Source organism: Paraphaeosphaeria sporulosa (assembly GCF_001642045.1).
Source record: "Paraphaeosphaeria sporulosa strain AP3s5-JAC2a unplaced genomic scaffold CC84scaffold_4, whole genome shotgun sequence".
NCBI lineage: Eukaryota > Fungi > Ascomycota > Dothideomycetes > Pleosporales > Didymosphaeriaceae > Paraphaeosphaeria > Paraphaeosphaeria sporulosa.
Window position 1 is genome coordinate 163,302 of NW_017253363.1, and position 27,785 is coordinate 191,086.

Sequence of the window (27,785 nt, forward strand, 5' to 3'; positions counted from 1 at the left end):
TTGGACATGCTGCGGAGAAATTTAGAACTCAATCTAGAACACGTAATTAGCCGCGCATAGGCGTTCATTAACACAGGGGACCTATAGCGCCGACCTGGCGACCTACTAATCCCTACGATGCCTTCAACATCTGAAGCTCTTGGAGAGGTGCGAATCTGACTTTCCATGTCCTGAACTGTGGTGTATCGCTACCATGCTTAGATTCTCCATTCTTGCACCGCTCTTGGCAAGTGCCCTCCTCCTCGCTCAAGTCACTGGCCAAACGACCTTCAAAAACCCTGTCATTTACGAGGACTTCCCAGACAATGACATCACCGTGGGACCTGACAACGCCTTCTATTTCTCCGCGTCAAACTTCCACTACAGTCCCGGTGCACCCATACTGAAGTCTTTCGACCTGGTCAATTGGCAGCTGATCGGGCATTCCATCCCACGCTTGGACTTCGGAGGTGGCTATGATCTCCCAGCAAGCGGCGAGCGAGCCTACCGCGGTGGAACCTGGGCTTCTTCGCTGAGATACCGGAAGAGCAACAAGACGTGGTACTGGATCGGTTGCACCAATTTCTGGAACACGTGGGTCTACACCGCGCCATCTGTGACAGGTCCATGGACGAGAGCCGCTAACATTGGCCCTGGGGGAACTTGCTACTATGACAATGGCTTGCTGTTCGACGATGACGACACGCCGTACGTTGTGTATACTAAAGACGCCACAGTCAATGTAGCGCAGCTTGCAGCGGATGGCTTGAGCCAGGTCAAGAGCGTGAATGTGGTTAACGCGTCGATGGTTGGGGCGGATAGCATTGAAGGCAATCGCCTGTACAAAATCAACGGGACGTATTACATTCTCAACGATAAGCCGGGAAGTACGACATATATCTGGAAATCGAAGAGTCCCTGGGGTCCTTACACCTCCAAGATCTTGGTAGACAGCATCAAGTCACCTCTCAATGGCGGTGGCTCTCCGCATCAAGGCAGCCTGGTTCAGACTCCTAAGGGCGACTGGTACTATATGTCCTTTACATGGGCGTTTCCATCGGGCAGGCTTCCTGTGCTGGCACCTATCAAATGGGGTAGCGATGGCTTCCCCGTCCTCGTCAATGGTGCGAACGGCGGCTGGGGAGACTCCTACCCTATGCCACTCAACGTGCACGCGATGCCCAACTGGACAACTACGTACACCTTCCAAGGCACTTCTCTACCCCCGACATTCGAGTGGAACCACAACCCCGACACCACCAAGTATACCGTCAACAACAGTCTCACACTGTCAACCGCAAGCATCACGACCGATATCTACTCTGCACGTAACACGCTGACGCACCGCGTCCACGGCGAGTATCCCGTCGGAACAGTCCAGATCGATTTCACCAACATGGCCGACGGCGACCGCGTTGCTCTCGCGGCCTTCCGCGATCGCAGTTCGTACATTGGGATCCACCGCGACGGCTCCACATACACCCTCACAACTAAGTTCAACATGACGCTCGACGAGTGGGGCGGCTCTACGCTAGACAATGGAACGGTTGTTGCCACGACTAAGCTGCCTACCAGTAGTAGCAAGAAGATTTGGCTGAGGACGAACATGGATGTCAGACCTGATGGGAGCAATAATGCGACGTTTTCGTACAGCACGGATGGTAAGAGCTTTGTGCTGCTTGGTGGGACGTATAAGTTGTACACGGGGTGGGCATTCTTTCTGGGGTATAGATATGGTATACTGAATTGGGCGACAAAGGCGCTGGGAGGGTCGGTGAAGGTGTTGAGTTTTACGGTTGCTTGATAGTGTTGTAGTACAGAAGTGAGATACCCGATGTTAGCACGTCTACATTCAGATGCAACAGATGCTCCTATTTGTTATTATGTTAGTGCAGTCGTGGGAGTTGTGGCCAGATTTTCATTACACGCGTTTTCCCTACAGTTCCATCACAGGCACATATACGTATGCGACGTGCTTGATCTCCCTGCGCAATCTGCTTTGTATACCGTCCACAAGTGGCAGTGCTTCAAGATAGAATGATGCTTACGACGTACGCTAGTTCCACGCCTGTACACGAGGCACATGCGGGATGTTGATCTCAGATAGGATTTCCAATTACATGATGGCTCAGACAGGGTTGAATGTGGTTTAGACGACAATGTTTCTAGAGCCACTATTCACATGTGACTAGGGTAGACCTATCGTAGAGCTGCATCCACAGCAGCAAAAATATATCGGTGGGTCTCAACCGAGGAGTCCATATCCACACGAACAACTTCAGCAGCGTTATTTGATGCAGAGAGCAAGTACAGAGAAGCAACAGAAGAACAGCAAGTTAAGCTAAACATTTGACGTGACGATACCGAGACGAGGTAGGTACTGCCCCTAGGAGCCCATGACGTGTTCGTCCCGGATTGCAGCCCACTTCTCTATCTGTTTCTCGACGTCCGAAAAGTCGACCACGTTGCGTCAACCCTAGCTCTTCCTGTCTGAAGGTCAAAGTACATTGGCCCCCTGTCATGCCCTGGTGTGATAAGAGCGATGCTTCCCTGAGCCACATCGCAAATTTAACGAACAATTCTGCTATGTCTAAGCGCTGCGAATTTGTGCTCCAGCTTTGCAGCACAACTACGCGCAAGACGACGCGGATATCAACACAGAGCCTTGGACTCTCCTTACAGTATGATATCAGACCATGAGCATGCGATGTCATGTTGGCAACGCTCAGATGATGTTCTTCAACGATGATGTTGCGAATGTGGAGGCGGGTCTCAGGACAGATGGTCTTGAGAAAGCGAACCACACATGCTGTTCCTCAATAGTAGTACCGCCACTTTCGGCCGTAAATCACTGCAACGTGGACCATAATGTGGGCGCTAACATTACGGTACCCACCGAGGGAACCCTTCGTCACATCGTATTCTTTGGCCGTGTAAGACGAGACCCCGTGGCTAGACAACATACGCAAGAGGTCTTCCAGAGCGCGAACATGAGGAGAGACCCTCGATGCCGCGGCTCCCTACACGACCACGCTGCATCTTATCTAATCGTTTTTTGGCGTCCATATAGCGGAGTTCGTCGGCGCAGTCGCTGTAGGGTTGCATTGCGTGTGGGTTCAAGACAGCATGTTTCAATAGTGCGCGATGGTAAAAACACCAGAGGCGATCGCAGCGTGACAGCATTCCTCGAAAGAGTTTTTCCTGGCGACGCAGAAGTCGATCGAAAGGTGATTGTGTTCTCCTCCGAAGCTACACCGTGGAGTTTCTGCCGCGACCTGCTTGCATGGTAGGAGCAAAGAATTATTATTCGGCAGGCTGCCAGCGTTCGTGCGCAGGCGGTTCGAGTCTCCATCGAATAGTATCCGGCAGGTTCGTAGACGTAGTAGCGATAGATGTCGTCTCTCAGATCTCTGGATAGCCGCAGAAGCGGGGACTCCATGCTGCATGATGCATCTTCTGTCTCAAGAGTTGTGGCTGTAAGATCCAGTCTGTGCGTCTGGCTGAAGATTTCGGAATTGCGTAGGCTGAAAGATGTGTGGTGAGCAGACGTGTGTGAGCTAGGTTTCTATATTTGCAGTGCGCTCACGTGGCGAACCCTACCACGGCACGAATTAACCGCAACAATGGATCAGGGGTACATCGTGGGCCACAATCCGCGCGGCGGGCAAATCGATTATATCATTGGAAATCACCGATGGCGAGCTAAGCAATACTCCACACATTCGATTACCATTGTCTTCGTCAAAATTTCCTTGTACACCAATAACATCAGCATTGCAGCACGTCGGCTCTCCCTATACACAGCCTGCTCGTTCAGTGCCACGGTATGAAGGAAAGAAGTGGTATATCCAGGAACGCGCCACGCCGCCTCCTTCAAGTCATAGCGCAGATAACAACGGCAGCTTCGACGGTATCATCGTCCTTCGCCCTCGCCCTAAAGTTAGAGTTAAGCTTACACAGCCCTCTAGCGCGCCTCGGCGAAGCCCACGTGGAAAGGATATAGTAACGACAGAAAGCCTCACTCCAGTACCGCAGCTCAATCTCCATTGACACGGCAGTCGGAAGAACAATTATAAGAAGAAACCTCGGGACAGAGACGTGTTGTTGCACGCAGGCCCACGCTCCAGAACGCCCATTACGAACGCTAATACGTTTGGTTCGCTTCCATTCGCAAAATCGCAGCACACAAACCCAATCAAATCGAACCATACTATCCCAAGAGAATGCCTTCCTCCTGCCCCGTGAGAAGGATATACCAAAGCCAAGCCGTGTCGTATCGTGTCGTCATGAGGATATCTACACCTTTCAGCCATCAGCAACCGCTTTTCTACAGAAACGTAGAGGAAGGTAGGGTGAAACATACATCACTAACCCTCCTTCTTCTCCCCCTACTCCCGCCCTCGGGCCTCTGCGCCAGTACCTCCCGCAGCTGCGGATCGTCCTTGTCTTTGTCGACGTGGTGGACTCTTACGTGCCTGTGTCTTGTCAGCCATATCCCCCTTCCCATCCTCTCTCCTTCTCCTGGTAATCGAAGGTACGTACCTCTGCAGATTATCCGGCCTGGGATACTTATGTTCACGGTCCGGACAGAACGGACACACATACCCAGGACTCGCGTGCACGAGGCCGTGTCGTATCATTTCGTTTTTGCGCTTGAAGCCCTTTCCGCCTTCAGCGCGGGGGCACCCGGGGACGGGGCAGTAGTGTGGGCGCGATTGGGAGTGGACGTTTGCGTGGGAGCTGTTTTTCGTTGAGTCAGTAAGGAATCTTCTGATAGAAGAACAGGAGAATGGGGTAGCGAGGTCTTACTTCAAGAGGTATTGCGTCTGAAACGGCGCCGCTGCACACCCGGGATAATCGCACTTGAACCCTCCATTCACACTCCCCGCATGCGCAATTCCTATCCCACCGCCGGGCATACCCGCCCCCACGCCCGGCGGTGGTGGCAACGTCCTATTCGCGAGTGCGCCATCAATACTCAGATTCCTGCCTCCACGAATCTCAATCGGCGTCGCCTGGGCACCTGGACTCACGCCCTCGGACGACTGGTACGAGTCGTTCGTCGTCGCGGAATGTAGCGTACTTGCAGAGTACGGGCCGCTGTCAGACGCCTGGGATGGTCGCCGTGTGGACGAAGCGAAGAGCGTGAGGTGCTGGCCGGACCGGAGGAAGGGGTCGCGCGTCTGGAAACTGGGGTGGGAATGGGATTGCGGGTCGCCAGCGGGTGACGTCGCACTGTGAGGGCCGTAATTGCTATTAGGGCTCAGACTCGTGATGGAGAGCTGGCGGCCGACGGAGGTAGGTGAAGCGCCGGTCGATGAGATAGATTGCCTGTGTGCGATGCTGTTGTTTCTATCTCGGGTCTCTTGTTCTTGGATTGCGGTCTCGGCGAGGTCGGAGAGGTGGCGGAAGCCGGGGAGGGACTGTTTTTGGGTGTTCGGGGAGTGTGCAACACCTTCTTGAGGCGGCGACTGTGGCGTTTGGAGTGCGGGGAGTTTTTGGCTAGGGGAGCCGCTGCGAGAGGGGATTGCCAGCTCGTGGAGGTCGGCGGTTTTGCCTGACGAGCCACTGTCTGTACGGCCGTTTGCGATCGACCCGTTGCGCTCGTCTCCTCTCGATGATGAAGAGTTCACGGATACTACGCTATATGTCCGTGTTCTCGCGAAGGCGTCGCTTACTGACAGCAGTGAGCCATTTCCCGACGTGTCCGTGGCATGAGACGCAATGCTAGTTTTGCGCAGCGGGTCGTAATGTTCCGGCTCAACGACTGAGTCTCGATGTATCGGGGCATACGGTTTCGCGAACGTGTGGTCTGAATCCACGTTAAGGGCTCTCTGCGCGACCCTAGAAAGATCTAGAGATGCGCCATCTGTCTTGGACTGGTTCGCACGCTCAACACTGGCCACCTCGGTCGGACTCCTGGTCTCCATCTCTTCGTCCTCATTTTCCGACCCTGAATCGGAATTAAGCGCCCGCTCGCCCGCCTGCCTCGCTATGTCAGGCTGGTTCGGATCCATGATGCTGATGAGGACGGAGTCGCCTTGGCTGGGTATGGTCTTTCTCCGATTAGACTTCTTGCGACGTCTAGAGGAGGAATGACTGACGTTCTGGTGGGTCGGATAGCAGGACACGATGGGAGGCGGTGAGGGGGAGGGCGTGACGCGTGGACGGAATGGGGCAAGACCTGGCGAGTTGGGGAGTGCGTCGTCGGAATCGTAGTTGGCTGACATCCGTTGCCTGACGCGGAGGCTACTACCGTGGAGCGTAGCCTCGGTAGGAGAAAGCAGGCAACTGGTGGAATTGAAGGATGGAAGCAGTGATGGCCCCCACGCTGTTTTTGAAAAGAGGTAGGAGTTGAGCTATGGGTTGTAGGCCTAGGGCTGGAGACTGATGTCGGTAGAGCATGCGCCAGTGAGGACTGAGAAGGGTCAGCGACGGCACAAACAAAAGGCCATGTGGTGCGAAAATGCCATGGACGACGTAGAACGGACTTTGGATATGTGCGGTGCCCATGGAAAGCTCGAAACACATGATCAGAAGAGACGTGAATCTCACGAAATTACAGCGGGCAAAGCTGCGGCCAGTAGCACTCGGCGGTGCTCGTGCAGAGAAACGGAGAACCGAAACAGGCAGTTGGAAACAGTCTGACGCTCTAAATACAGCGCACACATCGAAAACAGAAGGAGATTACAGCAAACGAGTGAGTCAAAAAATCAGGGCAACGAGACGGAAGAATTGCGGGAGATGCGGCTCTGCGCGGTGGAGCCCGGTCACGTACCCGAGGTGCAACTCTCAAGCGGCTCTGCGCCCCTCAAGCGCAAGCACTTAGCAGTGGAGAATGTCGGGGCGCGCGATCGGCGGGGCATACGTCAATGCGACAGTCGGATTCCACGGCAGCGGTTCGACGAACGAACGCATGGGGATCTCGGGGGGGGGGGGCGTGCTCGACGAAGATGAAAACAAGACGGGTGCTGTGTTTCGTTCCGTTGCTGAGGGAGGCGTTCGCGCAGGGCTCCGGCGGCGGGAGAGGGTTTCCCTGGCGGCTCGTGTCGAGGAGGGAAAATGGCGATGCAGACGGTGCGCGTGCTCGCGAAGGACAGGGACGGCGGCGCGCAGGGCTGCTCGCAGAGGAGGCGGAGCTGTTCGAGGAGGAGGAAGCTCCATCAGCGGCATCCCGTCCAAGGATCAGAGGCGGCAGTGTTCGCTGACTGGGCTCTTTCGAGCCTCTCAGCACTCAGCCTCATGCCTCATTCGCGTGTGCTCAACCTCGCCAACGAGAACGCCGCGGGGATTAGCGCTAGTTTGGGGTCGGGGTGGCCCATCGCCCATGGGGCGCGTCTGGACTTTGGAGCGGCTGGATCCACCCTCTCGCCCTGCTACCGACTTTTTGCCGTAGCGTGGCCAGCCCGCGAATGGCACAATGCCTCGGAGCCCTCCTCTGGTCCTGTCGACTCTACCGCCAACTCGCCGCCGTCCTGCTCCGCGCCCACGCAGCTGCTGCGCTTCTCCAAGTCCATGAGCACGAGCCACTGCTGTCGCCGCATGCAACCCCGCACACGGCTCAAAGCAGCATAGCGGGAGGAATGTCCAGTAAGAATAGGTCGAATATATTAAGCCGCCCCGTCTACCTGTTTTCACACCTGCCTCCGGATCGAGCTTCTCTGGACGTATGAGACATGGATGCAATGCGCGTATTACCCTCTGCGACCGTTGGACTGGACAAGACCGTTGGCGAACTCTGTCCCTATCGTACAGGTCTGCACCCTGCGCCTCGCCAGGATGACCACCGACCTCTATGTGTATGCATGTAACGCTGGGCGCAGCCCCGACCCCCACCTAGTTGCGGCTGATGCGCTGAATGACAACGACAAAACAATTGGCTCATGCATAACGCACAACCACGCCAGATGCAACCCTCATGCGAGAAATTCGTCCAATGCCATTTTACCCCTCTGCTGCACCCCTCACCGCTCGTGCAGGCAATCACGACTCTTGCGTCTTCCCGCCGAATCCGGGTATGCCTGTAAACTTTGAGCCCTGGGGCAGCCGAGGCCGTCCAAAGTTCTCGTCCAGGTCGAGAATCACCTTGAGCGCGTTGCGACTGCGCAGATACGGCAACGGCGCCTTCGCTTCTGCAAGCCCCACACCAGGCTCGACATGGCCGCTGGGGCCTTCGCTCGTCTGTGAGCCCGGCAAGGGGAACGTTCTGCGAACATGTCAGCCATCATTCAGTCCGGGCTAGCTCCTTCACCTACCGCTGCAGAAGCTCGTAGCCGGCAAGGGTGAAGCCGAACTGCGGAGATGATCGCATAATACGGGCCGGTCCACCCTTGAAAAAGGCCTTGAAGCCTTCCTGCTGGTAGATCGTCGACGCCGCGTGCCGAAGGCCGGTATATGTAGCCTCGCCCTTTCGCGCCTCGACCTGCAGTCTGGTCTTGATCACGTCGCACGGCGTCGTCAGGTATGCTGCAGGCATACCAGCAATGGCACCTGCCGTGAGCATTTGTAGCACACCGAGCGACTTTTGCGGGCTTTCGCCGAAAAAGTCCCTCTTCAGATGGCTGTACGCGGGGAAGTAGATTGCCGAGAAAGGCACTGTTGGTCGTCAGCGTCCATGTTCATGCTCCAGGTCCAACAATCTCACCATCGCGAAGCAAGCACGCGCTGGCACCCTTGTACAAGCCAACAAGACCCAGGTTGCGCACAATCCACATGGCTGATCGCCTCGGTACATCTGCAGACTTTGCGAGCTCGCCCTGCACTTGCAATCTAATCTTGACGATTTCAAGAGGGTTGGTGAAGACCTGCAGCCGTCCAGTTAGCACTCATCTTGCATCGCTAATGCAGGACTATATTACCACTTGGCAGGCACCAGCTGAGCCACCTGCTATAAGTTCCCAACCCCACCAGATGTTGCCTGTGGACTTTTCTGTGAATTTTCCGCGCACCAAGTCGTTCACCGTCAGCTTGATGGCCTTCTCAGGCGCAACACCCACCAACTGGGGCAGAACACCAGAGTACAAACCCTTGAAACCCTCGTTTCTGATAACCTTCTTCGCACAGTCCAGAGAGTTCTTGTAGAGAACCTGGCCAACCCCCGAGCTTCTCTGGTTCTGCATACGCGTCTTGACGAGATCGATCGGGTACACCATGAATGCACCGAACGCTCCTGCAAGCGAACCGAGCGCAAAGTGATGCACCGACTCCAAGACATCGTGCAGGAAGGACTTTGAGCCAGCGAAAGCTTTCTGGCCGGCATCTGAGATAGCGTCGGCGCCGAGAGTGTATGCGGTGTGCCATGAAGGGTCCAGTACACGAGCGAAGTCCCGTAGGCCCAGTCGCCCCGACGGCTCGTCCAGACCAGCAAAGTGAAAGAGAATGTCGGCCTCCATTGGCGTGTATAGGTTGAAGCGACTGATTCTGGAGGCTTCATTGAGGAAGTCTGTACGGGTAATCTTGCCGTCGGCGCTCTTGATCGTTGCATTTCGGATGATCAGCTCCACCATGTCCATCTGCTGGATAATGTTCTGGAAGGCGCGCACGTTGGCATACGAGATCTTGCTGCCGGTCGCGATGTTGCATAGTGTGGGAAGGTTGTCGAGGAGGTAATCAGACAGCTTGTGAGCTGCCGTCTCACGTATGATGCGCTGAAACTCCTCAGGCTCAATGAATCCATCTTTGTTGCGGTCGAAATGCACGAATGCCTGTCGAACACGCTCTCCCTGCAATCCGCGAAGCATTTGCGCGAACTGCGGGTACGTCATGATGTGCCGCTTGTTCTTGGATCCGATGTACAGCGTCGCCCAGTCCCCGCTCCAGTTGAACGGCAGGCTATCCTCGCCCTTGTGTGCCTTCCATGTCTCATAGAACTCGTCAAAGTCAATGTAGCCGGAGCGATCGCGGTCGAAGAAGCGGAAGATGACTTCGTATTCCGCGTCTGGTTTGGCAAGCAGGTTCTGGAACACGGCCCAGTCCTGGAGGGTCACCTTGCCCTTCTGGTCGCGGTCTGCGACGTAGAACAAAATACCGTACTGGTATCGCTTGATCTTGTGCTGGAAATCGCGCGTGGTCAGCTCCAATGCAGTCGACACGTTGCTAAGGGCATATTCACGTAATCCTCGCTCTCGGGTGCGACTGCGTCGATGAAATCCTTCTCTTCCAAGACGTATTCATCCTTCTCGTCCTTTTTGGCGTGTTTGAAGAAGGTGTGGCGCATGATGGCAGACAATTGAGGCGCATCAGTGGTACCTAGGAGGACCTCTCCGACCTGTTCGGTTACCGTCGCCATGGTGAAGGCGTTGGCACAGGTCTACAGGTGGCAATTGGTGTTAACGAAAGTCGCCGGTCGGGATTGATAGTCTCAAGGGTAGAGGATGTGAGAGAACGATGGATGACTCGGCCAGCAGCGAGCCGTGGAGCTTGCGTGCACAGACGACAATTTTATGCCAGCTATCGATTAAGCTAGCGCGATTCGGAGAGGTCCTGGGGAAGGCACGGGGAACTTGGAGGAAGGCGCAGCCGTGCTCGACACTACACTGCTCAGAAAGGGGTAATCTTTCTTCTCCTAAATGCGAAGTGATGCGCACTTCGAGTAGACAGAAAATTTGAGCCAGATTTGTTATTCTTGCATGAGTTTGCGCATTACCAAACTCACTCACCGCCAATCGATCAGCTGCAGGGCCCTTTTGGCGTGGGGAGAACATCAGGAGCTCACCCGAGCAAAGTCCCGTGACAGCCGAGGACCGGGCGAGAGCGCATATGCATATCTTCCGATGTCGCAATCGATGCAGCTCACCACTCGCAGATGATGCGGCTCTGCTTTGCTACCGAAACTCACCATCCGATCCCTGGGTCCGACGGCATTGCCATGTAGTAATAAAGTGGATCTCGGCTGCCAGCGCAGCCGCAGCGCATCCATGGTTCGCAGCACGCGCAGCCGATTTGTTTGCGGCTGTATGCCATGCTGTCAGAGATCCACTGTTTTTGGTGTCGCATCGAGCTTCAGTTTCCTGAACTGTTTGGCCAAGGAAAGAAGACTTGGGAAGGGCGATGCGTTCTAGATCTACTCGAGAAATTCATGCTTGGAAAATAAGTTTTGGCTTCCTAAAGCTTTTACTGCAATACCGTACGTCTTGAGCAACATGAAAAGGATTCTACATGATCGAATTCACGGGCTCGCAACATACATACAAGTGTACAGTATGATGCGCTTCAGAAGACATGTCGAACAAGAAAGGGTGATTCAAGTGCTATCTATAACGTGCCAATATAGTATCCTTGTACAAGCAATTACAGGGCCGGCGGCTGGGTATTTATACGACCAGACGTCCTGGCTCGGCTTCCAAAACGCTCTTAACGCGCTCGAGGAAGACGCGTCCTCGTCGCTCGTCGCCCTTGGGCACGCTTACGCTGAAGACGTTCAACGGGCCAACGACCTGCGCCGCTCCACCGACAGCTGCCTTCGGCGCGGCTGCCTTCTTTCCGGCGAGGAAATCCAAAACATCCGGCTTCTTAGCAGGTGCCCTAGGGCTCAAGGTGGTGGGAGGCAGTGCAGTAACCTCAGGTATAAAGTTGCCGCGAGAGTACTTCGCCGCAGCCTTGTCCAGACCAAGCACCGCGTTGAAGAGATCGTCAGCAGAGGGCTTGGCTACTTGGGAGCGAGGAAGGTCCTCGTTTGCGAGCTCAGCAGCGCGAGCGATGAAGGTTGAGAGAGGCAGGAATACGCCGATAGACTTCTGCACACGCTGTTGAACCTCAGTGACGGCCTTGAGCGAGATCGGCAGCGCAATCTCGACATCCACCTCTTCAATGACTTCGGGCTCGGGAGCTGCGGCTGCCTTCTCCGGCGCTGCCTTCGGGCTCTGCGCCATGACCTTGATGTTGGACAGGTCCAGGTGTGAAAGTGATTTCAACCGTGCGGCGACCTCTGATCCGGCAGACTCGCTAATCTTTCCAAGGTACGCCAGCACGTCACCCTTCAACAACCTTCCGTTCGGACCTGACGCGGGAATCTTGTCCGCCTCCTCGTTCGGGAGTCCGTTCTCCTTCAGCAAGTGCTGCACGGAAGGGTATAACGGGTACGTCTGCTTCTGAGCTTTGCCAACCGAGGCTTTGGAAGTGCCTAAAGAGCCAGACTTAGGCGCCGGAGCAGAAGCGTCCTTCTTAGGAGCTGGTGCTGATGCTGATCTGGCTTCCTCCTTGGACGCCTCGGGCTTGGAGGGCTTGCTGTCCTCTGCGGGAAGCTCGAGCGAGCTGACGTCGTCGCCTGGTTCTGCCGTGACTGCTATCCGAGCGCCAACTTGAACTGCCTTTGAACCATCGCCAATCTACTCCGTGTCAGCCTTGGCCACCTGCTAACATCCGTCCCCATCAACGGAGCATACCAGAATCTTCGCCAAAACACCGTCGTCCTGAGCCTCCACGTCCATCTGTGCCTTGTCTGTCTCGATCTCAAGTAGAACATCTCCGGCGACGAAAGATTCGCCTGCGTTTGTCAGCAGGTGCCCTTGCTGTCCTATTCTCGCGGGTAGATGCGGTCGAGTCGGTGGTCGTACCTTCCTTGATCTTCCACTTCGCGATATTGCCCTCGGTCATGGTCGGCGAGAGCGCGGGCATGTTGAAGTTCTGCGCTGCGAGCGAGGCCTGTCCCTTGTGGAATGCTGTGCGTTCGCTGTTAGTCCGTTTCTAATTCCCCGGTCGGCGAGCTCCTACCTCTGCGAGAGCCATGGCTCCTAAGCTGCTGGGACGCAGCGCGCGCGGACAGCCTACATGCCGCAGCGATCGACGCCATGGAGCACAATTGACGCGGATTTGCACTTGCGGGAGAGGATGTGAAGGAGCGTCGGGTTGTTGAAGAATGTCGGAGCTTGTTGAGGAAAAGCACAGACCCGTCGCGTTGGGCGGTCCGAAAAATAGTGGCTTGACATTTCACATAGAGCTCGAGAACATGCACTAGCTGCAGGTACTCTGGTCGCCGGTTGTCCTGCATTTTCCAGGCGCATATTCCAGGTACTTCAATTGAGGTCGTCCGACCGAGACTCTATCTGATCGCTGCCACTATGGCCGCCTGTGCTCGGGGAGTGACCAGCTTCCTCCACCCGCAAACGTTTCGCCTCCCCTCTACTGTCCGAGCGACGCTCCTCAACACTCGATTGCAGGCCACTCGGGCACACCATCCTACTCGAAACTTCTCTGCGTCAATAATACACCGCTATGCCGCGCCTCCTCGCACTTCCACATGGGCCTACATGCAACATGATCCCGTCCTTCGGTCGGTACACCAAACGAGGGAGCCCGTCCTCCTCTACAAGGAACCCCCACGCCAGAAATACCTTGCCAGAGTATACTCATGGGCTACAATCACGACCGGCATAGGCCTATACAACTTCTACTGGGTTTCCGCACTTCCACCAGGCCTAAGCTTCTTCGTCGCACCCACGTACGTCGTCATAGGCATAGCGTTCAGCGCCATTGGCATACACCTCTATCAGCGCCCCGTGCGACGGCTTGCCACGCTCGAGTTGGTTCCCGGATATAGGGGTGGTCGCTTGCAGCTGCGACTCACAGGCAAGAAAGAGCCTTGGTCGAAGGATGAAGTGATCGACACCGACATCTTCAACGCGACCATCAGCGAGAAGACGAGGCCGATGTTGGAGGAAATGGTCGAGGCAGAGCGAGCAAGACGCCAGAACATCACGGAGGGCTTAGAGGGCTACAATATTTTCGCAAAAACATGGGAAATCATGGCGCGTTGGGTGGAGCAGAAGTGGACAAGCTTCTTCTTGAGGTTCAAGTTTGCGGTGCTGCAATTTGGAATTATACATATCGAGGTTGATGGTGTCAAGTGGAAGATTGACTGCGAGGGGTACCTCCTTGAGCATGGAGCAGGTACGTTGACTATTGCTGGTGCTGCTTTGAAAGAAGACCCACTGACTTGCCGAACAGCTGTTGATCGCATTCTGCCCGTTGACTAGCCGGTCGACTGTCAAATTTTGCCTGGTTGTGCCGATATCAAACAGATGGGTGTTTGAACAATCGGCGATTGTTTGTCTGTATAGTATAAGTCTTTTGTAGAATTGTGTATGATATCGAGGCCTGCAAAACTCGGCCGGAGTAGCAGGACTGTGCATAGTGCTTGAGGGCGAGAGGACTTCAGATGAGGCAGATGAATGGCCTGTAAGACATACACCGTAGGTAAAGGTGTACAAGCATTAACTTATTCGTGGGCTCATTTCTCAATCCCACAAGACTCTTGGTTCGATTGAAAAGGATGATCTCGGCTGCAAGCAAACGTGATTCACGCAGGGCCCAGGATGCTAGCACAACGGCCATTAAGGGGAACCCCGCGCTGTGGCTGAGAACCCACATCATATCTGGTACCGCTCGCACGAGAATGCTGCGGTTTACCGAACCACACATTGTGCTCATGAGAATATCGAACATTGCAAATTTGTGCGCTCGTCCACCGTTCGCGGTGCTGACATGAGGGCATCGAGCCGCCCAGCTGCAACACCAACATCGCTTAACTCTGTGCCTATCTCGACTCTCACGACGCCAGGGATCGCTCGGAAAACCGCACCTACACAAGCGCCAAACAGCCAGACGACATGCGCTACTGAACTAGCAGAGCCGTTGGCCCATCTGAGGACTAATATGTATGTCATACGGTGAGCCCTGCATAAGCCCCGCTTCAACCATCCGGCTCATGAGATGCACACGAGCAGATAATAATCAGCTCATGGTGCTAGAGAAACAGAACATGGAGAAAATACGTTGCTTTCGTCGAGATCGGTCCTTTCGACGAACGGGTGGATCATGGATTGGAATGCTGTCTCAGCATCTTGGCACGTGCGGACCACGTGCAACCCCACAAACCTGGAGATCGTTGACAGCACAAGCTTTTAAGCCGCCTGCAGGTACCGTCGCCGGCAGGATGGTCATGGACCGCATTTGCATTTCTATGTCCTTGAATAGGGCGTTCAGGACATCCGCGAGACTCCCGAAAAGGGCCCGGATCAGACAATTGACAATCGAGAATAGGGTTTCCGGTATTCAAAAAGCCTTTCGCGTGCAGAAATGGCCAGGAAATGGGCGTGTTTGTTGACGTTGTCGAAGTGCGTTTCGTGGATCGAAATTCGTTGTAGGAGGCATGGTTGAGGGTCCAAGCGCCTAATCGCGACTTCCCTCATCAGAAGGGTATTCACCCCAACCTCCGATCCCCACCTCACCTTCACTCGACGACGAGCGCATCTCGGTTCTTTTGTAGTTTTTTTTGTGGTTGTCGTGCCCTCGCGTGCAGTTTCCCTCGGCGCAACCGTGTGCAGCTTGTGTTCGCGCGTCATCGTTGCCCTTCTGATGCGCTGCCGCTGCTAGAGCCCGGCAGTCGTGCACCGCATCGATCTCCATGTCGAGCCGCACCAAGCGGAAGCTCGAGCACTTCGATCCGAACGCGTCGGATCCCGAAGACGAAGACTGGGACGCCTCCGCTCGTCCCTCACCACAGCGCCGAAAGAAGCGGCACACGTCGGGCGCACCGCGCAAGAAAGGCAGCAAACGCCAGCGCCGCGGCTACACGGGCTCTGACGTCGACGACGACGACGCGATCGTGTCCGACGACTCTTTCACCGAGCGCTCGTCTTCCGAAGAGGTTGAGATCAACCCCAACACGGGCCGCAGCGTGCGGCGCGCCACTAAGAAGCAGATAAAGTACGAGGAGAGTGAAGAAGACGAGATCCAGGACACGCCCTCGGAGAGCGACAGCCCTGCGCCCCGCCGCCGAAACAAGGCCCACCAGAGCATCGAGCACCCCTCGCTCGTAGTCAAGCTTCAGATCGGTGAGCACGCAGCGCGCGAACTCGACTCCAAGATGTCGTCCGGCAGGAGCTTGCGTACCCGGCACGGTAGCAAGTCCATCAACAACGCGCGCGGCGAGACGCCAAACCCGCTGGGCACGCGGCGTAGTAGCCGCCTGTCGCACGACGTCGAAGAGCCCATCGTAGCTCTGTCCGACTCCGGCAAGCACGTCAACATAGTCCGCCAGGGTACGCGCAGCCCCGAGCCTATACCCACTACGCGAGCGACGCGAGGCGCCAAGGCGCCGCGGGCCAGCGCCATCATGGAGGCTTCGCAGGAAGACTCAATGGTGCATCGCGACGGCAGTGAAGGCCCTCTCGACGACCTGCTGGTTGAGAATACCGAGACACAAGTACAGGCGAGCCATCAAGGTTCGCCTGAGCAAGACGCCCAGGCTGACAAAGACGATGCTGAGGGCGAGGATGACGACGATGACATGCAGGTCGGTGTGATTCAAGAGTCTCAGCATGACCCGCTTGCGGCCGAAGATTCAGAGGAAGATGGCCCCGTGACTCGCGGTGGCGCCAGGAACCTGAGGGTGAGTTCGTCTGTATTCTAATCGATGGTCCGAATTGACAGTGTATAGTCCGCTACAAAGCCGAAGCGAGGCGCAGACGAAAGTAGCGATTTCGAGCCTGCCCCAGAAGAGGAGAAGGAGCATGAAGAGATGTCTGAAGACGAACAGCCTCAAGGCCGGCGGTCGACATCGGAAGACAGCGCTTCCGGCTCAGGCAGGAGGTCTGGACGTCTTCGGAAGAGGCGAACTAGGAGCCGTCGACAATCCAACTCATCCGATGAAGGATCGCCTGATCCCGACGAGATTGCAGAAGAGATACATGAGCTGGGCGGCAACAAAAGACGCCGCCTCAACAGGAATCTCCCAGACAGCGACCTTGCTTACGACAAACCCCAGCGACGCAACCGTGCCCGAAACCAAGTCGACTATCGTATTGTCCGTCCAGAGCTCAATGCTGCATTCGATGATGAAGAAGGTGGCGCTCCGGCAGCTGACAAGACTCGCTCTCGAGGTGGCGGCGGCGGCGCCAAGTACCGGAGTCTCTTCAGCAACCAAGGTCCATTTGGAGGCGGCCTTGAAGCCGGTGCAATGGGCGGTGCTGATTCAGACAGCAGCGATGAAGAAGTGCAGAAGATGCCTAGGCCATCATTGGGCGGCGCCATTGGAATGACCCCAACCACTGCTGCACCACCTGGCTTTGGCTTCCCTCAGACGCACAACGCCGATCCCCAGCAGGGAGGAGCAGGTGGCGGGCCCGCAAATCTGGGCAAAGTCAAGGACAAGAAGGCTCTTGCAGATGCTGACCCTCTCGGTGTTGATCCGAACGTGACCTTCGACGAAGTCGGTGGGCTGGGAGATCACATCAACAAGCTCAAGGAGATGGTGCAGCTCCCATTACTTTACCCTGAAATCTTCAAGGAAAAGAATATGACGCCGCCTCGGGGTGTCCTATTTCATGGCCCTCCCGGAACCGGTAAAACACTTCTTGCCCGTGCTCTCTCTTCTACTCTCAGCGGGTCTGGTCAGAAGGTTAGCTTCTACATGCGCAAGGGTGCGGATGCACTCAGCAAGTGGGTCGGTGAAGCAGAGCGCCAACTCCGTCTTCTTTTCGAGGAAGCGCGCAAGAACCAACCGAGTATCATCTTCTTCGATGAGATAGACGGTCTAGCACCTGTCCGTTCGAGCAAGCAGGAACAAATTCATGCCTCGATTGTTGCGACGCTTTTGGCACTTATGGATGGTATGGACGGCCGTGGGCAAGTCATTGTCATCGGTGCGACCAACAGGCCTGATTCGGTCGATCCTGCTCTGCGGCGACCTGGTCGTTTCGACCGCGAGTTCTACTTTCCTCTACCCGACGCTGCTGGTCGGCGCGCCATCATTGACATTCATACGAAAGGGTGGAAGCCAGAACTGAAGCCCGAGATAAAGGATCAGTTGGCAGAGTTGACGAAGGGCTATGGTGGTGCCGATCTCCGTGCTCTGTGCACTGAAGCTGCTTTGAACGCGGTCCAGGGCACTTACCCCCAGATCTACACTTCTGAGAAGAAGCTGCTCATCGACCCAAAGAGCATCAAGGTTTTAGCCAAGGATTTCATGATCTCCGTCAACAAGATTGTGCCCTCATCGCAGCGCACGGCAACATCGAAGGCAGCGCCACTGCCGAAGAGTGTCGAGCCACTTTTGCGCAAGCCACTCAAGGAACTGCAAGAAAGGCTTGATCAGCTCATCCCTCGGAGAAAGAAGCTCACTGCACTCGAAGAAGCGCAATATGATGATCGCGACGAAGAAAAGGGCTTCGAAAAAGAGATGCTCATGCGCAGCTTCACGAACAATCGGATGTTCCGTCCACGTCTGCTTATCAAGGGTCTCGAAGGCATGGGACAACGCTACCTCAGTGCCGCACTGCTCAGCAAGATCGAAGGCCTCCATGTACAGTCTTTTGATCTGCCTACCATTTATGAAGATTCAACGCGCCCACCTGAGCAGGCGATCATCCAACTATTCAACGAAGCAAAACGTCACAAACCAAGCGTCATCTACATTCCGGCCGTCGATGTATGGTACGAATCGCTTCCGGAAGCTGCCTTGCGAATGTTCCACATGATGCTGAGGGACATTCAAGCAAATGAGCCTGTGCTTCTCTTAGGCGTCTTGGAGCAAGAGAATGAGAATGATCGCTTGAACCCCAGGATGATGAAAGACCTTTTCCCGTTCACGAGCAGGAATGTCTACGACCTGAAGCGACCAGAAAAAGACGCGCGACGCGAATTCTTCACTGAAGTGTCTGACTACATACGCATGTCACCAACAGACTTCCCAGATCCAGACAATCGCAAGAAGCGGATACTTCCGGAGTTGCCTCATGCACCAGTTGTTGAACCAGTCCTTGATCCCCGCGAGATAGCAGCTCGAGAGAAAGCGCAGCGCAAACAGGACCGCATGACATTGAACAAGCTCAAAATTTCCATCCAACCCATCATGGATCAGTTAAAGAAGTCGTACCGATCGTTCTTCGCCCCTGTCCTGGATGAGTCGTGGTACTCGTACCTATTGACAGAAACCGAACCTAACCACATCTCGACCGACCTACCTCCTGACCAGCAGCAGCAGCAGGAGCAGACCCGGCTATGGGCATTCTCAAAAGACAAGAAAGGTGTGGATGTGCTGCTCCATATCGAAAGCGGCAACAAGTATTACAATCTCGATCTCAAAAACATCGAACAGAGGTTGTCGAATGGATACTATAAGCGACCACGGGACTTTCTCTTTGATATTCGCACCTTGGCCAAGGACTCCAGTACTTTTGAAAAGGCCGAGAGGGCTTCTGGAATCAATGCGAACCAGAACCAACAGCGAACGGTGAAGGCCAACGAAATGGTTACAAATGTCGAGGTAGACATCGAAGGTATTATACAATCGAATCCCGCTCTGGCAGCGGAATGCGAGGCTGTCTATTTGCGAGAGGTCGAGCGGGAGAAGAAGGCGAAAGAGAAGCGTGATAGAGATCTCGCCGCTGGCAAGGAGGTCGCCCTTATTCCGCCTGTGCCACCGCAGCAGTCAGCCACCACCGCCGAAGCGTCCGGCCCTATCGTACTGGGAGAACCGTTGCCACCGTTCAATGCCGCACCTCCGGTCACTCCTATGCGTCCGTACCTGCCGGCTGCCCCACTCACAAACGGGACGAGCGGGGAACAGAATGGTTCCACTGTACCTTCGCGGACAGACGAGGACACGCATATGACAGACAGCCAGGATCTCGATGCCCATACGCAGCACCACGAGTTCCAGACGCCGGGCGGAATGGGTACGCAAACTCAGAAGTCTCAGATGTCCGCCCGCACCTTCATAGCGCCGCACTCAAACCCTCACGACTATCACAACAGTGCATCGACGACCACATCTGGGAAGAAGACTTCAGATCGATCCTCGGGCGCGCGCTTCAGTACGCAATTCAACACCCAGAGTACCAACGGCACCGGTCCGGCTGGTGCGCCTGACTTCTCCGAGATGGCACCTCAGCCCGGCGGCTCGCAGCTTCCTGACACACAAGGTTTGTCAAGTTCGTACATGTTAGCTCCAATCCTCTGCCCGGCTCCCGCTAACTTCTCTTGTCTTCCAGAATTCCCCTCCGAAGACGCCAGCAGCCAAGCTCCACCCTCCCAGGCCTCCTCCCATTCCCACCACGACATGCCCGCGCCCGCCGTTCCTCGCGGCCCCTCCGCCATCACGGCCATCCTCAACGACCGCGACGAAGAACCCCACCCACAGCTCCTCCTCGACGAACAACAGCTCGCGAACCTACATGACCTCCTCGTCGCGTCGTCTTCGGGATGTTCTCTGGAACAGCTCGAACAGATCAATGCTTCACTTATGGAAACCATCTGGGAGGACCGCCGCGAGTGGAACCGCAATAAGGTCGTGCACCACGTGGGCGAGGCATTCAATACGATCATTAGGGATATCGAGGAGATGCAGAAGCTGCAGCGGCAGAGTCAGGAGGAGGCGGAGGAGGAGTATAGGAGGGAGAGTGGAAGGGGAGTTGGGGGTGGGAGCGGCGGGATGTACTACACCGGCTTGACGCAGGTCGGGACGCAGGAACCAACGCAGTATTGGGATTCTGCGCGCGGACGGGGGAGTGCTGCGCAAGGAGGTGCGGGGGGTGCGCAGACACAGGCGAGTCAGTATTCGTAGATACTGACTGATCGCCTCTGTCTTGCGGAGATTTTGATTTCCTTCTTTCTACTTGCTTGTTTGGCTCTTCTTGGCTGATCTTGAAGTTGGGGAAGAGGAGGCCGTCTAGCATATTGTACGATTCCCCATGATTTCGTCTTGTCTCACCTTTGGCGTTCTAGGCTAGCTTCCTTGAAAGCATGTTGGGGGAGGGCCGCATTGGGTGGAATGGGTAGGGTAGGTAGTAAGCTCTATATAGAGCCTCGAGTTCGAAAATGGGCTGCTTCGGCTTTGAGACTTTTGTGCGAGGCATGCAACGTGCTGCTAACCTCTCCCCCGCCTACATACGCTATCCTCGATAAGTAGAAGATGCTCAGCGCGTTCTGTATATCTGTGCTGGAAACTATCATGGATAGCATTGTGTCTGTCTGATAGAGCTGCGGTCAAGCTCAGCCTCTGTGTATGCGACGGGCGAAAACCTCTTCCATACAATATGCGAATGCTATTTCCTGCTTCTACCACAGCACTCAACCTTTTCCCTCCATTCATCACCCATCCAATCCCGATCCTAGAATTCCCAACATGGCAGAGTACCATTATAGTGCACTCAAGAAACCTACTGAAGAGATACGGGTGGCAGTATTGCAACCGGGCAACTTCGAAGACGATATCTGTGTGCGCTTCGTAATCTGTCCTCTCAAAGCATATCGTTCATCGCTCGGCATAGACCTCTACTGCATGGAATACGCGTTCAGTCCAGAAACTTGGGCGGTAATTAAATTTGGATATGAGGCCTTATCCTACGTCTGGGGCACAGCGCAGAACCCTTCCCGAGCATATGTCTCCTGTTCAAATGCCTCTTCACAGGGCGTCATCTCGATTGGTCAAAATCTCGATGTTGCACTCCGCCATCTCCGATATGAGACTGAGCCGCGAAGACTCTGGATTGATGCACTGTGTATCGATCAGACCAATTTGAATGAGCGGTCTTCGCAAGTTTCAATCATGGATAAAGTTTACAGCATTGCCACTCGTACTGTCGCCTGGCTGGGACCAAATAGGAATAGTGACGAGACTATCACTCTCTTGCAGGGCCTCTCGCAGATCGTCGAATTTGAATTCCCATTTAGGCAAATTCGACCTATTGCTGAAGACCCAGCTGGCTGGGCTAATAGCAGTGTGCCAATGCCGTGGCACGAAGATCAACTCCGCGACATCCTTACATTCATCGCTAGGCCCTACTTTGGAAGGGTGTGGATCCAACAAGAGTTGCTGCTTGCAAGGGATATCGAGTTCCAATGTGGATTTGTCAAGATTGCTGAGCGCGTTTTATGGAATGGTCTGGGGTGCGTTCGCTCCAAAGGAGTAAGTCATCCCAATGTCACATACACAAACACGTTCAACCAAGAATGGAACCTGGTCTGGCCAAGAATCGTCGACTTGATCCAGAATAGACTTGCTCGTCTCCGAACTGCCCAGACGCCTGTGGACCACATTCCCCTGTCGAATATTCGACTGATATCTCGCGAGCTCGGCTGCCAGGACCCTCGCGATAGAATCTATGCATTCTTAGGGCTTCTTCCTGATCAAGATCGTGCCTTGAAGATCATGCCGGACTATTCACAAAGCGTGGAAGACACATACACTGATATTATGCGCCGTAAATACACAGATCATAGTTATCTCGAGTTACTGTGGTCTTGCGAGCTGTCGACGAGAAACTTGGAAATCCCATCATGGGTCCCGATTGGTCGACGCCAAGGAACTCTCAGTTGGATCCATTGAATCTCTGGAGTGCTTCTGGCTATATCTCAGCTCATGTCACATTTTCAGGGAAAACTTGTGCTGCTTCCGGCATCCGTGTAGCCGAAGTCGTGGATACCTACAGTAGCTCACCTAGCAAGACAGTAGCCTCTAACGGTATCTTTCGGGAGTCATTTGCACATTTCATCTACTTTTTGAGGCCATCGAACGAGGAATCGCTAAAAGATTACAAGAACGGGCATAGCTGGACTGAAGCTACGTGTCGAACACTTCTGGAGGGGAATTTCTCCGATTGTCATCATCATGACTTCCCGGCCCCGGATATCGCCCCATGCGTAAGAGCTGTAGAGCTCCTCTGGATGGAGGAGCCCGACGATGAAAGTATCGCCGCCTATGGAGAGATTTCAGAGGATAAGTCATTCGTACAATTCCATGCCATCACTTCATCGTTGATGGACCAAGCATGTTTCGTGAAGACGAGATGTGGGTATGTGGGACGAGCACCAGCGGATACGCGAAGCGGAGACGTCATATGTATTTTCCTCGGCTGCAGCTCCCCGATATTACTGCGGCGGACCAAGCATGCTATTGGGGACGACCCTACATGGTTGGTTGTTGGCCGTTGCTATGTGCACGGTATCATGGACGGCGAGCTTATATACCAACACCCGGAACCTCTTCGATATCGGTCATGTACCCATGACTTTACCAAAGGTAGCCGGATTGATATCGATGGACTGGTGACCACGGCCTCGCTATATGACACAAAGACAGATACATACATCAATGACCCTACGGTGCCGCTCACCACCGCAGGCATCAAGATCGAGAGCTATGAAAGCAACCCACACAAGCTCGTTGTATTGCCAGAGACTTTGCGAGCGGCTGGTGTGGCGGTTGAAGATTTCGTGCTGCTGTGAGAGCCCTGAACACTTGTTCAAGAACTATTTTCCCGGCTCATCAGTCGAGCAACACTGGCAAATTCCTGCTAGATTGCTCGTCGATAGAGCTATTAACAAGCTCAACCTATCCGCTTACTCACTCCTATCCATCTACTCTTCTCTTCCAGTCTGCAAGCGATTTCTATTTCCAGCTTCCCCCAAGCTGGACCCAGCACTCAGGTGCGATCTTCAGCCTCACTTCCGCTCCGCCCTTGGGCTGGCAGAAGCAAGTGTGGGGAAGGCACGAAGGAGTGTGCAGTGCACGGCCGAAGTACCGCCGACGTGGTTGCTGGGAGGGATGTCAAGGGGTTATGAGGGATGGGTCAGCCCGGGAAGGTAGATTGGCACGTGATTGGACTGGGCGGACGGAATTCGGGGTTGTACATGCTGTGAACGGGGGGAGCTTAGCGATGGGTGGGTGCATAAAGTGGGTGCTTATCGTTGAGGTCCGGATTTGTACATATACACAGTTGGCAGGATGGGATCAGGGTATAGTGGTGATGGGTCGTAGAGGTCATACAGTTTCCAAATTGCAAGATTAGTATTTTGTAGGTGAACACGGGGGGCCCGCATGAACGACTATCTCACCAGGCCAGGCCCGACCGAATGCGATTGCGACGGCCGTGCTTCGGCGCTTTTCCCACGCAACGTGTCCAGCGAGCTATACACTTGCATATTGTAGACGTGTGATGCAGATCTGAAACGGTTCCATGTGCAGCATCTGTTCTCTCGAGATCTCCCCGCGGACCTCCGTATGTAGATGAGTTCTTGGACGCAAGACGTGACTCGCCTACATATACGAGGTGTCAACGGTGTAGTCCTTCACCACACCGGGAAGGTGCGTGATCCCGCGATACGAAAGCCACCCCCAGACATCGCATAGATCTCGAACACATCCACGATCAGCAGCTAGTTTCTCAAAGTGCTGACCTGCAAAGACGTCTGAGCAGGAGCCGGTCTGACGATATATTTTAGTCACAGAAGGATCGCAGGATGTCGGAAGGATTGGGCTACCACTAGCCATGGGTGCGTTTAGGATCCTGATAGTCGCCAGAGGATGCGACCGCTTACCTGGGTGCAGGACGTGTCTACAGTCTTGCTTTCAATGTGCTTAATAGGAAAGCTTCTTCGACATACGGCTCGCCGCTGCGCGTGGCTGCCGTGGCGTTGCAGCGCTGTGTTGCGACATCGTTACCAGGGACCATTGTCTCAGACAGAGTCGTGCACACGAGGTGGCTAGCTGGTGATGTGCTCTATACGGCGCACTAGTTGCGGTTGCAGGGTTGTGGGTAGGGAGCTTGGTACAGAACAGGAGAGAAGAAGCGAACATGATTAATGTCCCGTCAATCAAGGCGCTAGAATGGACAGAGAACTCACAATCTTCGATGGCGCACGGTTAAGAAGGTTTTGTTTATCCTTCCTCGAGACAGATTGCGAAGGGCGGTCTAGAGATGTGCAATGACGGTTCGCTGAATCTTCCGTTCTGGTGAACGTGAAGCAGTCCCTTGGTGTAATGTTCTTGTTATAGCCCCCCTGGCAAGCGAGACGCGAAGATTTCAAGTCCGCGTTCACGGTCGATGGAATACTTGGAATGCCGAGTTCAGTGCGATTGGTGTTGCCACAGAAGCGGACGGACTTCAACAACCTTGGAGTCCGTAGTTGGAGAAAGCTGTATCGCAAATGTCATTACGTACCTGGCTGACTCTGAGCCCTACCACAATTGTGAAGCACAGACTCCCTCTCATCTTATGGTGTTGGGGCCCTATGGTCGTGCGTTCGTCGCTTCGAGGACGGATCCAGGATGGCAGGCAGGGGCTGGTTAGCGCCGATCGCTTTCAGCTGTAAACCGACGTTCTCCCACCGCAAAATCTTCCTCAACAGATCATCCCACGTCGATGAAGGGTCCCAAATTTTACGGCATTTCTACGGGTGTTCCTCGAGCCCGTCAAAGATCGACGAGAAACGCCTCTGCGGTGATTCCGAAGACGCCGGCGTGTTTCCAAGGAGGTAGTACGCCGAGCCCGCGTCTGTATGGTCGAGACAACGCCACCAAAGCCGGATACGAGGTTCGCCCTACAGCATGGCGCCAAAAATACAGCTCGGTCTTGTCAAGAAAGCACCGTGATTTGATGCTGACGGAGAATAACGACTCATGCACCAATCATTCACGATAAGCTAACAGTCGTTGCATTTGACAGCCCTCCACGTGCGAACCGCCCCAGACCTACCGTTGAGCCAGCGCTTGAACTCCTTCCAGCTGCCTTCGAGCGGCTTCTAGCTGCCATTGGACAGCGGCAGGCTGGATGACTGCGCCGTATGTACATAGAGTAACACGAAGTATTGCCTGTCTATGTACTTTACTGGATTCATCCATGCTCACGATGCCGCAGGGGGTGTCGAGGAGCTTGGGACCAGTGTCAGGAACTAAGTGAAGACTGGGGTAGTTGCGCAAGTGGGTCGCTGCCCGCGTGTGCCGTGATCCCAGACCTTGCAGGGAAAAAAAGGTACATCCCGTAGTCAGATCCGATCAGCCCACCCTGCCTTCCTCTCTGGTCTTCGGTACTCTACTTTATCGGCAGCCTCCCAGTGAAACTTGCGGGTAAGGGACTCCATCAACCTCCCACGCACTCTACAAGCCGATATGTCACGATAGAGCAACACGACCAAAGTTTGCGACATCCACGTATCTGATCTTCACACGGTCGACATGCTACTGTGTCGTATCTCGTAACGCCCCCACTAGCGCGAATCTTGCGAGACGACTACATCTACGTCGACGACATCTAGGCAGTAGGTACTGCGATGCCACGGGCTATCCTTGAGCCTCTCGATGCCGACTCGGCCACTCTCGATGCGATCCCAAGCCATATCATCCCCTGGCTCCGCGCCGTCGTCGTTCTCAGTTTCCTTTCTTTCTTCTCGGCGGTGACGCTGCTGTCTCTCCTTACATACCGACTCATTCGCTGGCAAAGGAAAGCCAAGCGCACAAACCAATTCGTTATTCTTATCTTCAACCTGCTCATAGCGGATATACAGCAATCGCTTGCTTTCTTGCTCAATGTCGAATGGCTCCGCGTGGGCTCTGTAGTTGTTGGCACTCCAATTTGTGTAAGTTATCAAGCCATCGTTTCAAGGCAATCACTGACCAGACAATGTTACAGTATACACAAGGATGGCTAGTATCAACAGGTGATTTGTCGAGTGGCGTCTGGTGCTTCGCCATCGGCCTGCACACGTTCGCTTCTGTAGTGTTCGACTACCGGTTGAGCAAGAGGGCCTTCTTCACCTGCATTTTCGGGCTGTGGGCCTTTATCTATGGCATATCGCTCGTGGGCGTTGGCATGTATGGCAAGTCGCTGTACGTGCGGTCTGGCGTCTGGGTGTGTAGCTCTCTCTCCCATTGCTCCATCAAGACTGACATAATTTAGTGCTGGATACACCACGACCTACAAGACCTCCGTTTATGGCTCCATTACTTCTGGATCTTTGTTTTCGAATTCGGCAACGTCTTCATATACGCCATAATCTACACCATTCTCATCATCCGCATCCGCACTGGCGCCTACACCGACGAGCAAGCCCGCCGCGTCAAGGAAATCTCCCTCCTCATGGTCGTCTACCCCATCGTCTACGTCATCTGCACCATCCCCCTCGCCTCCGCCCGCATGTCCGCCATGGGCAAGCACCCGCCGTCCTACGCTCGCCTCTGTCTCGCAGCTTGCATGATCACAAGCAACGGCTGGCTCGACGTCCTGCTGTACACGCTGACCCGGCGCATCATGATCTTCTCGGACGAGCCGCCCTCGGACGACAACGGCATCGACAACTTTGTCGCCTTCTGGACCGAGAAGCCGCGCCGTTTCGGCGGCACGTGGGCCATCTCCGGCGGTAGCACCGAGCATCCCGCAGGCCCCCACCGCCGGAACCGCACGTTCGGTTCGCTCTCGCTGAGTCTGGACAATGACAGCGAGAATGACCTCGTTGGCGCGGGGAGCAGGGACATCAAGCTCATTACCACGACGCAGGTGTACAGCGAGCCCGCGGCGCCCGAAGACTACGAGGAGATAGAGGAGATGGCGCGGCAGATGCGGCCGCGGACGCCGGTGCGGCGGTGGAGCGAGGAGAGCGGGCGGGTCAAGGAGATCGAGCTTGCGCATATACCCAGCACGAAGAGTCTGCGCACACTGAGGAGTCTGCAGAGTAAGCGCAGCCAGTTGAGCGAGCAGAGTAAAGATGATTCGATGAAGTAGGGTCTGGGTGTATTTGTATGATGATATGTATATATGGGGCACGGTATCTGTTTTAGTCAACGGGCATTGAGCGGCTCGTGGCATTTGCATGGTTAGAGTTCAACATGGCGCACGTCGGGCTCGACGTTGTATATAGCACAGTCTATAATAAGTGTTTGCCACACTACAGTAGTCTTTCCAACATGCCCAGGACGAATCTCGCTCGCGTGGTGGTCTTGCGTGTACCCTCAAGACAGGGCTTGATCGCGCTCATTACAGTTATCTTATTTTGGCTACCTTCCAGTCTCGTCGCTTCTCGGAGAGAGCGTG

At 54.8% G+C, this 27,785-nt stretch overlaps 10 protein-coding genes across 10 annotated transcripts; 6 read left to right on the forward strand and 4 right to left on the reverse strand.

Moving 5' to 3' along the window:
* Positions 1 to 162: 162 nt before the first annotated feature.
* Positions 163 to 1,783, forward strand: CC84DRAFT_1241191 (hydrolase-like protein; the record flags this gene model as incomplete). The annotated part of the gene is made up of 1 exon (XM_018184048.1): positions 163 to 1,783. The coding sequence occupies exon 1, from the start codon at positions 194 to 196 to the stop codon at positions 1,781 to 1,783; it is 1,590 nt and encodes a 529-aa protein (XP_018036960.1). The 5' UTR covers positions 163 to 193.
* A 2,026-nt stretch (positions 1,784 to 3,809) lies between these two features.
* Positions 3,810 to 6,397, reverse strand: CC84DRAFT_1195102 (uncharacterized protein). Its single transcript, XM_018181391.1, has 4 exons — positions 4,789 to 6,397; positions 4,522 to 4,719; positions 4,343 to 4,454; positions 3,810 to 4,281 (listed from the first exon to the last, which is right to left on the reverse strand). Exons 1-4 carry the CDS (start codon positions 6,207 to 6,209, stop codon positions 4,276 to 4,278), a joined length of 1,737 nt encoding a protein of 578 aa, XP_018036961.1. The 5' UTR covers positions 6,210 to 6,397; the 3' UTR covers positions 3,810 to 4,275.
* A 116-nt stretch (positions 6,398 to 6,513) lies between these two features.
* On the forward strand, positions 6,514 to 7,557 carry CC84DRAFT_609281 (uncharacterized protein). Its single transcript, XM_018186873.1, has one exon. The coding sequence runs from the start codon at positions 6,818 to 6,820 to the stop codon at positions 7,373 to 7,375; it is 558 nt and encodes a 185-aa protein (XP_018036962.1). The 5' UTR covers positions 6,514 to 6,817; the 3' UTR covers positions 7,376 to 7,557.
* An 11-nt stretch (positions 7,558 to 7,568) lies between these two features.
* CC84DRAFT_1162956 (calcium-binding mitochondrial carrier protein-like protein Aralar1) lies at positions 7,569 to 10,562 on the reverse strand. Its single transcript, XM_018178135.1, has 5 exons — positions 10,091 to 10,562; positions 8,838 to 10,031; positions 8,624 to 8,783; positions 8,235 to 8,574; positions 7,569 to 8,185 (listed from the first exon to the last, which is right to left on the reverse strand). Exons 1-5 carry the CDS (start codon positions 10,265 to 10,267, stop codon positions 7,963 to 7,965), a joined length of 2,094 nt encoding a protein of 697 aa, XP_018036963.1. The 5' UTR covers positions 10,268 to 10,562; the 3' UTR covers positions 7,569 to 7,962.
* A 637-nt stretch (positions 10,563 to 11,199) lies between these two features.
* Positions 11,200 to 12,840, reverse strand: CC84DRAFT_1162957 (uncharacterized protein). The gene is made up of 4 exons (XM_018178136.1): positions 12,691 to 12,840; positions 12,534 to 12,638; positions 12,363 to 12,463; positions 11,200 to 12,305 (listed from the first exon to the last, which is right to left on the reverse strand). The coding sequence occupies exons 1-4, from the start codon at positions 12,767 to 12,769 to the stop codon at positions 11,292 to 11,294; spliced, it is 1,299 nt and encodes a 432-aa protein (XP_018036964.1). The 5' UTR covers positions 12,770 to 12,840; the 3' UTR covers positions 11,200 to 11,291.
* CC84DRAFT_1204350 (uncharacterized protein) lies at positions 12,623 to 14,213 on the forward strand. The gene is made up of 3 exons (XM_018181897.1): positions 12,623 to 12,638; positions 12,691 to 13,866; positions 13,924 to 14,213. Exons 2-3 carry the CDS (start codon positions 13,038 to 13,040, stop codon positions 13,950 to 13,952), a joined length of 858 nt encoding a protein of 285 aa, XP_018036965.1. The 5' UTR covers positions 12,623 to 12,638; positions 12,691 to 13,037; the 3' UTR covers positions 13,953 to 14,213.
* Positions 14,214 to 15,203: 990 nt separating this feature from the next.
* On the forward strand, positions 15,204 to 20,817 carry CC84DRAFT_1257910 (AAA-domain-containing protein). The gene is made up of 3 exons (XM_018184777.1): positions 15,204 to 16,369; positions 16,418 to 19,901; positions 19,971 to 20,817. The coding sequence occupies exons 1-3, from the start codon at positions 15,383 to 15,385 to the stop codon at positions 20,540 to 20,542; spliced, it is 5,043 nt and encodes a 1,680-aa protein (XP_018036966.1). The 5' UTR covers positions 15,204 to 15,382; the 3' UTR covers positions 20,543 to 20,817.
* A 442-nt stretch (positions 20,818 to 21,259) lies between these two features.
* On the forward strand, positions 21,260 to 21,589 carry CC84DRAFT_1089086 (heterokaryon incompatibility; the record flags this gene model as incomplete). Its single annotated transcript, XM_018174285.1, has 1 exon — positions 21,260 to 21,589. A coding segment is annotated over one exon (330 nt), but the record flags the coding sequence as incomplete, so codon positions are not given.
* Positions 21,590 to 24,333: 2,744 nt separating this feature from the next.
* CC84DRAFT_1162960 (uncharacterized protein) lies at positions 24,334 to 24,668 on the reverse strand. The gene has a single exon (XM_018178137.1). The coding sequence runs from the start codon at positions 24,554 to 24,556 to the stop codon at positions 24,338 to 24,340; it is 219 nt and encodes a 72-aa protein (XP_018036968.1). The 5' UTR covers positions 24,557 to 24,668; the 3' UTR covers positions 24,334 to 24,337.
* A 929-nt stretch (positions 24,669 to 25,597) lies between these two features.
* Positions 25,598 to 27,638, forward strand: CC84DRAFT_1142524 (uncharacterized protein). The gene is made up of 3 exons (XM_018176372.1): positions 25,598 to 26,334; positions 26,388 to 26,606; positions 26,655 to 27,638. The coding sequence occupies exons 1-3, from the start codon at positions 26,029 to 26,031 to the stop codon at positions 27,474 to 27,476; spliced, it is 1,347 nt and encodes a 448-aa protein (XP_018036969.1). The 5' UTR covers positions 25,598 to 26,028; the 3' UTR covers positions 27,477 to 27,638.
* The last annotated feature ends 147 nt before the right edge of the window (positions 27,639 to 27,785 follow it).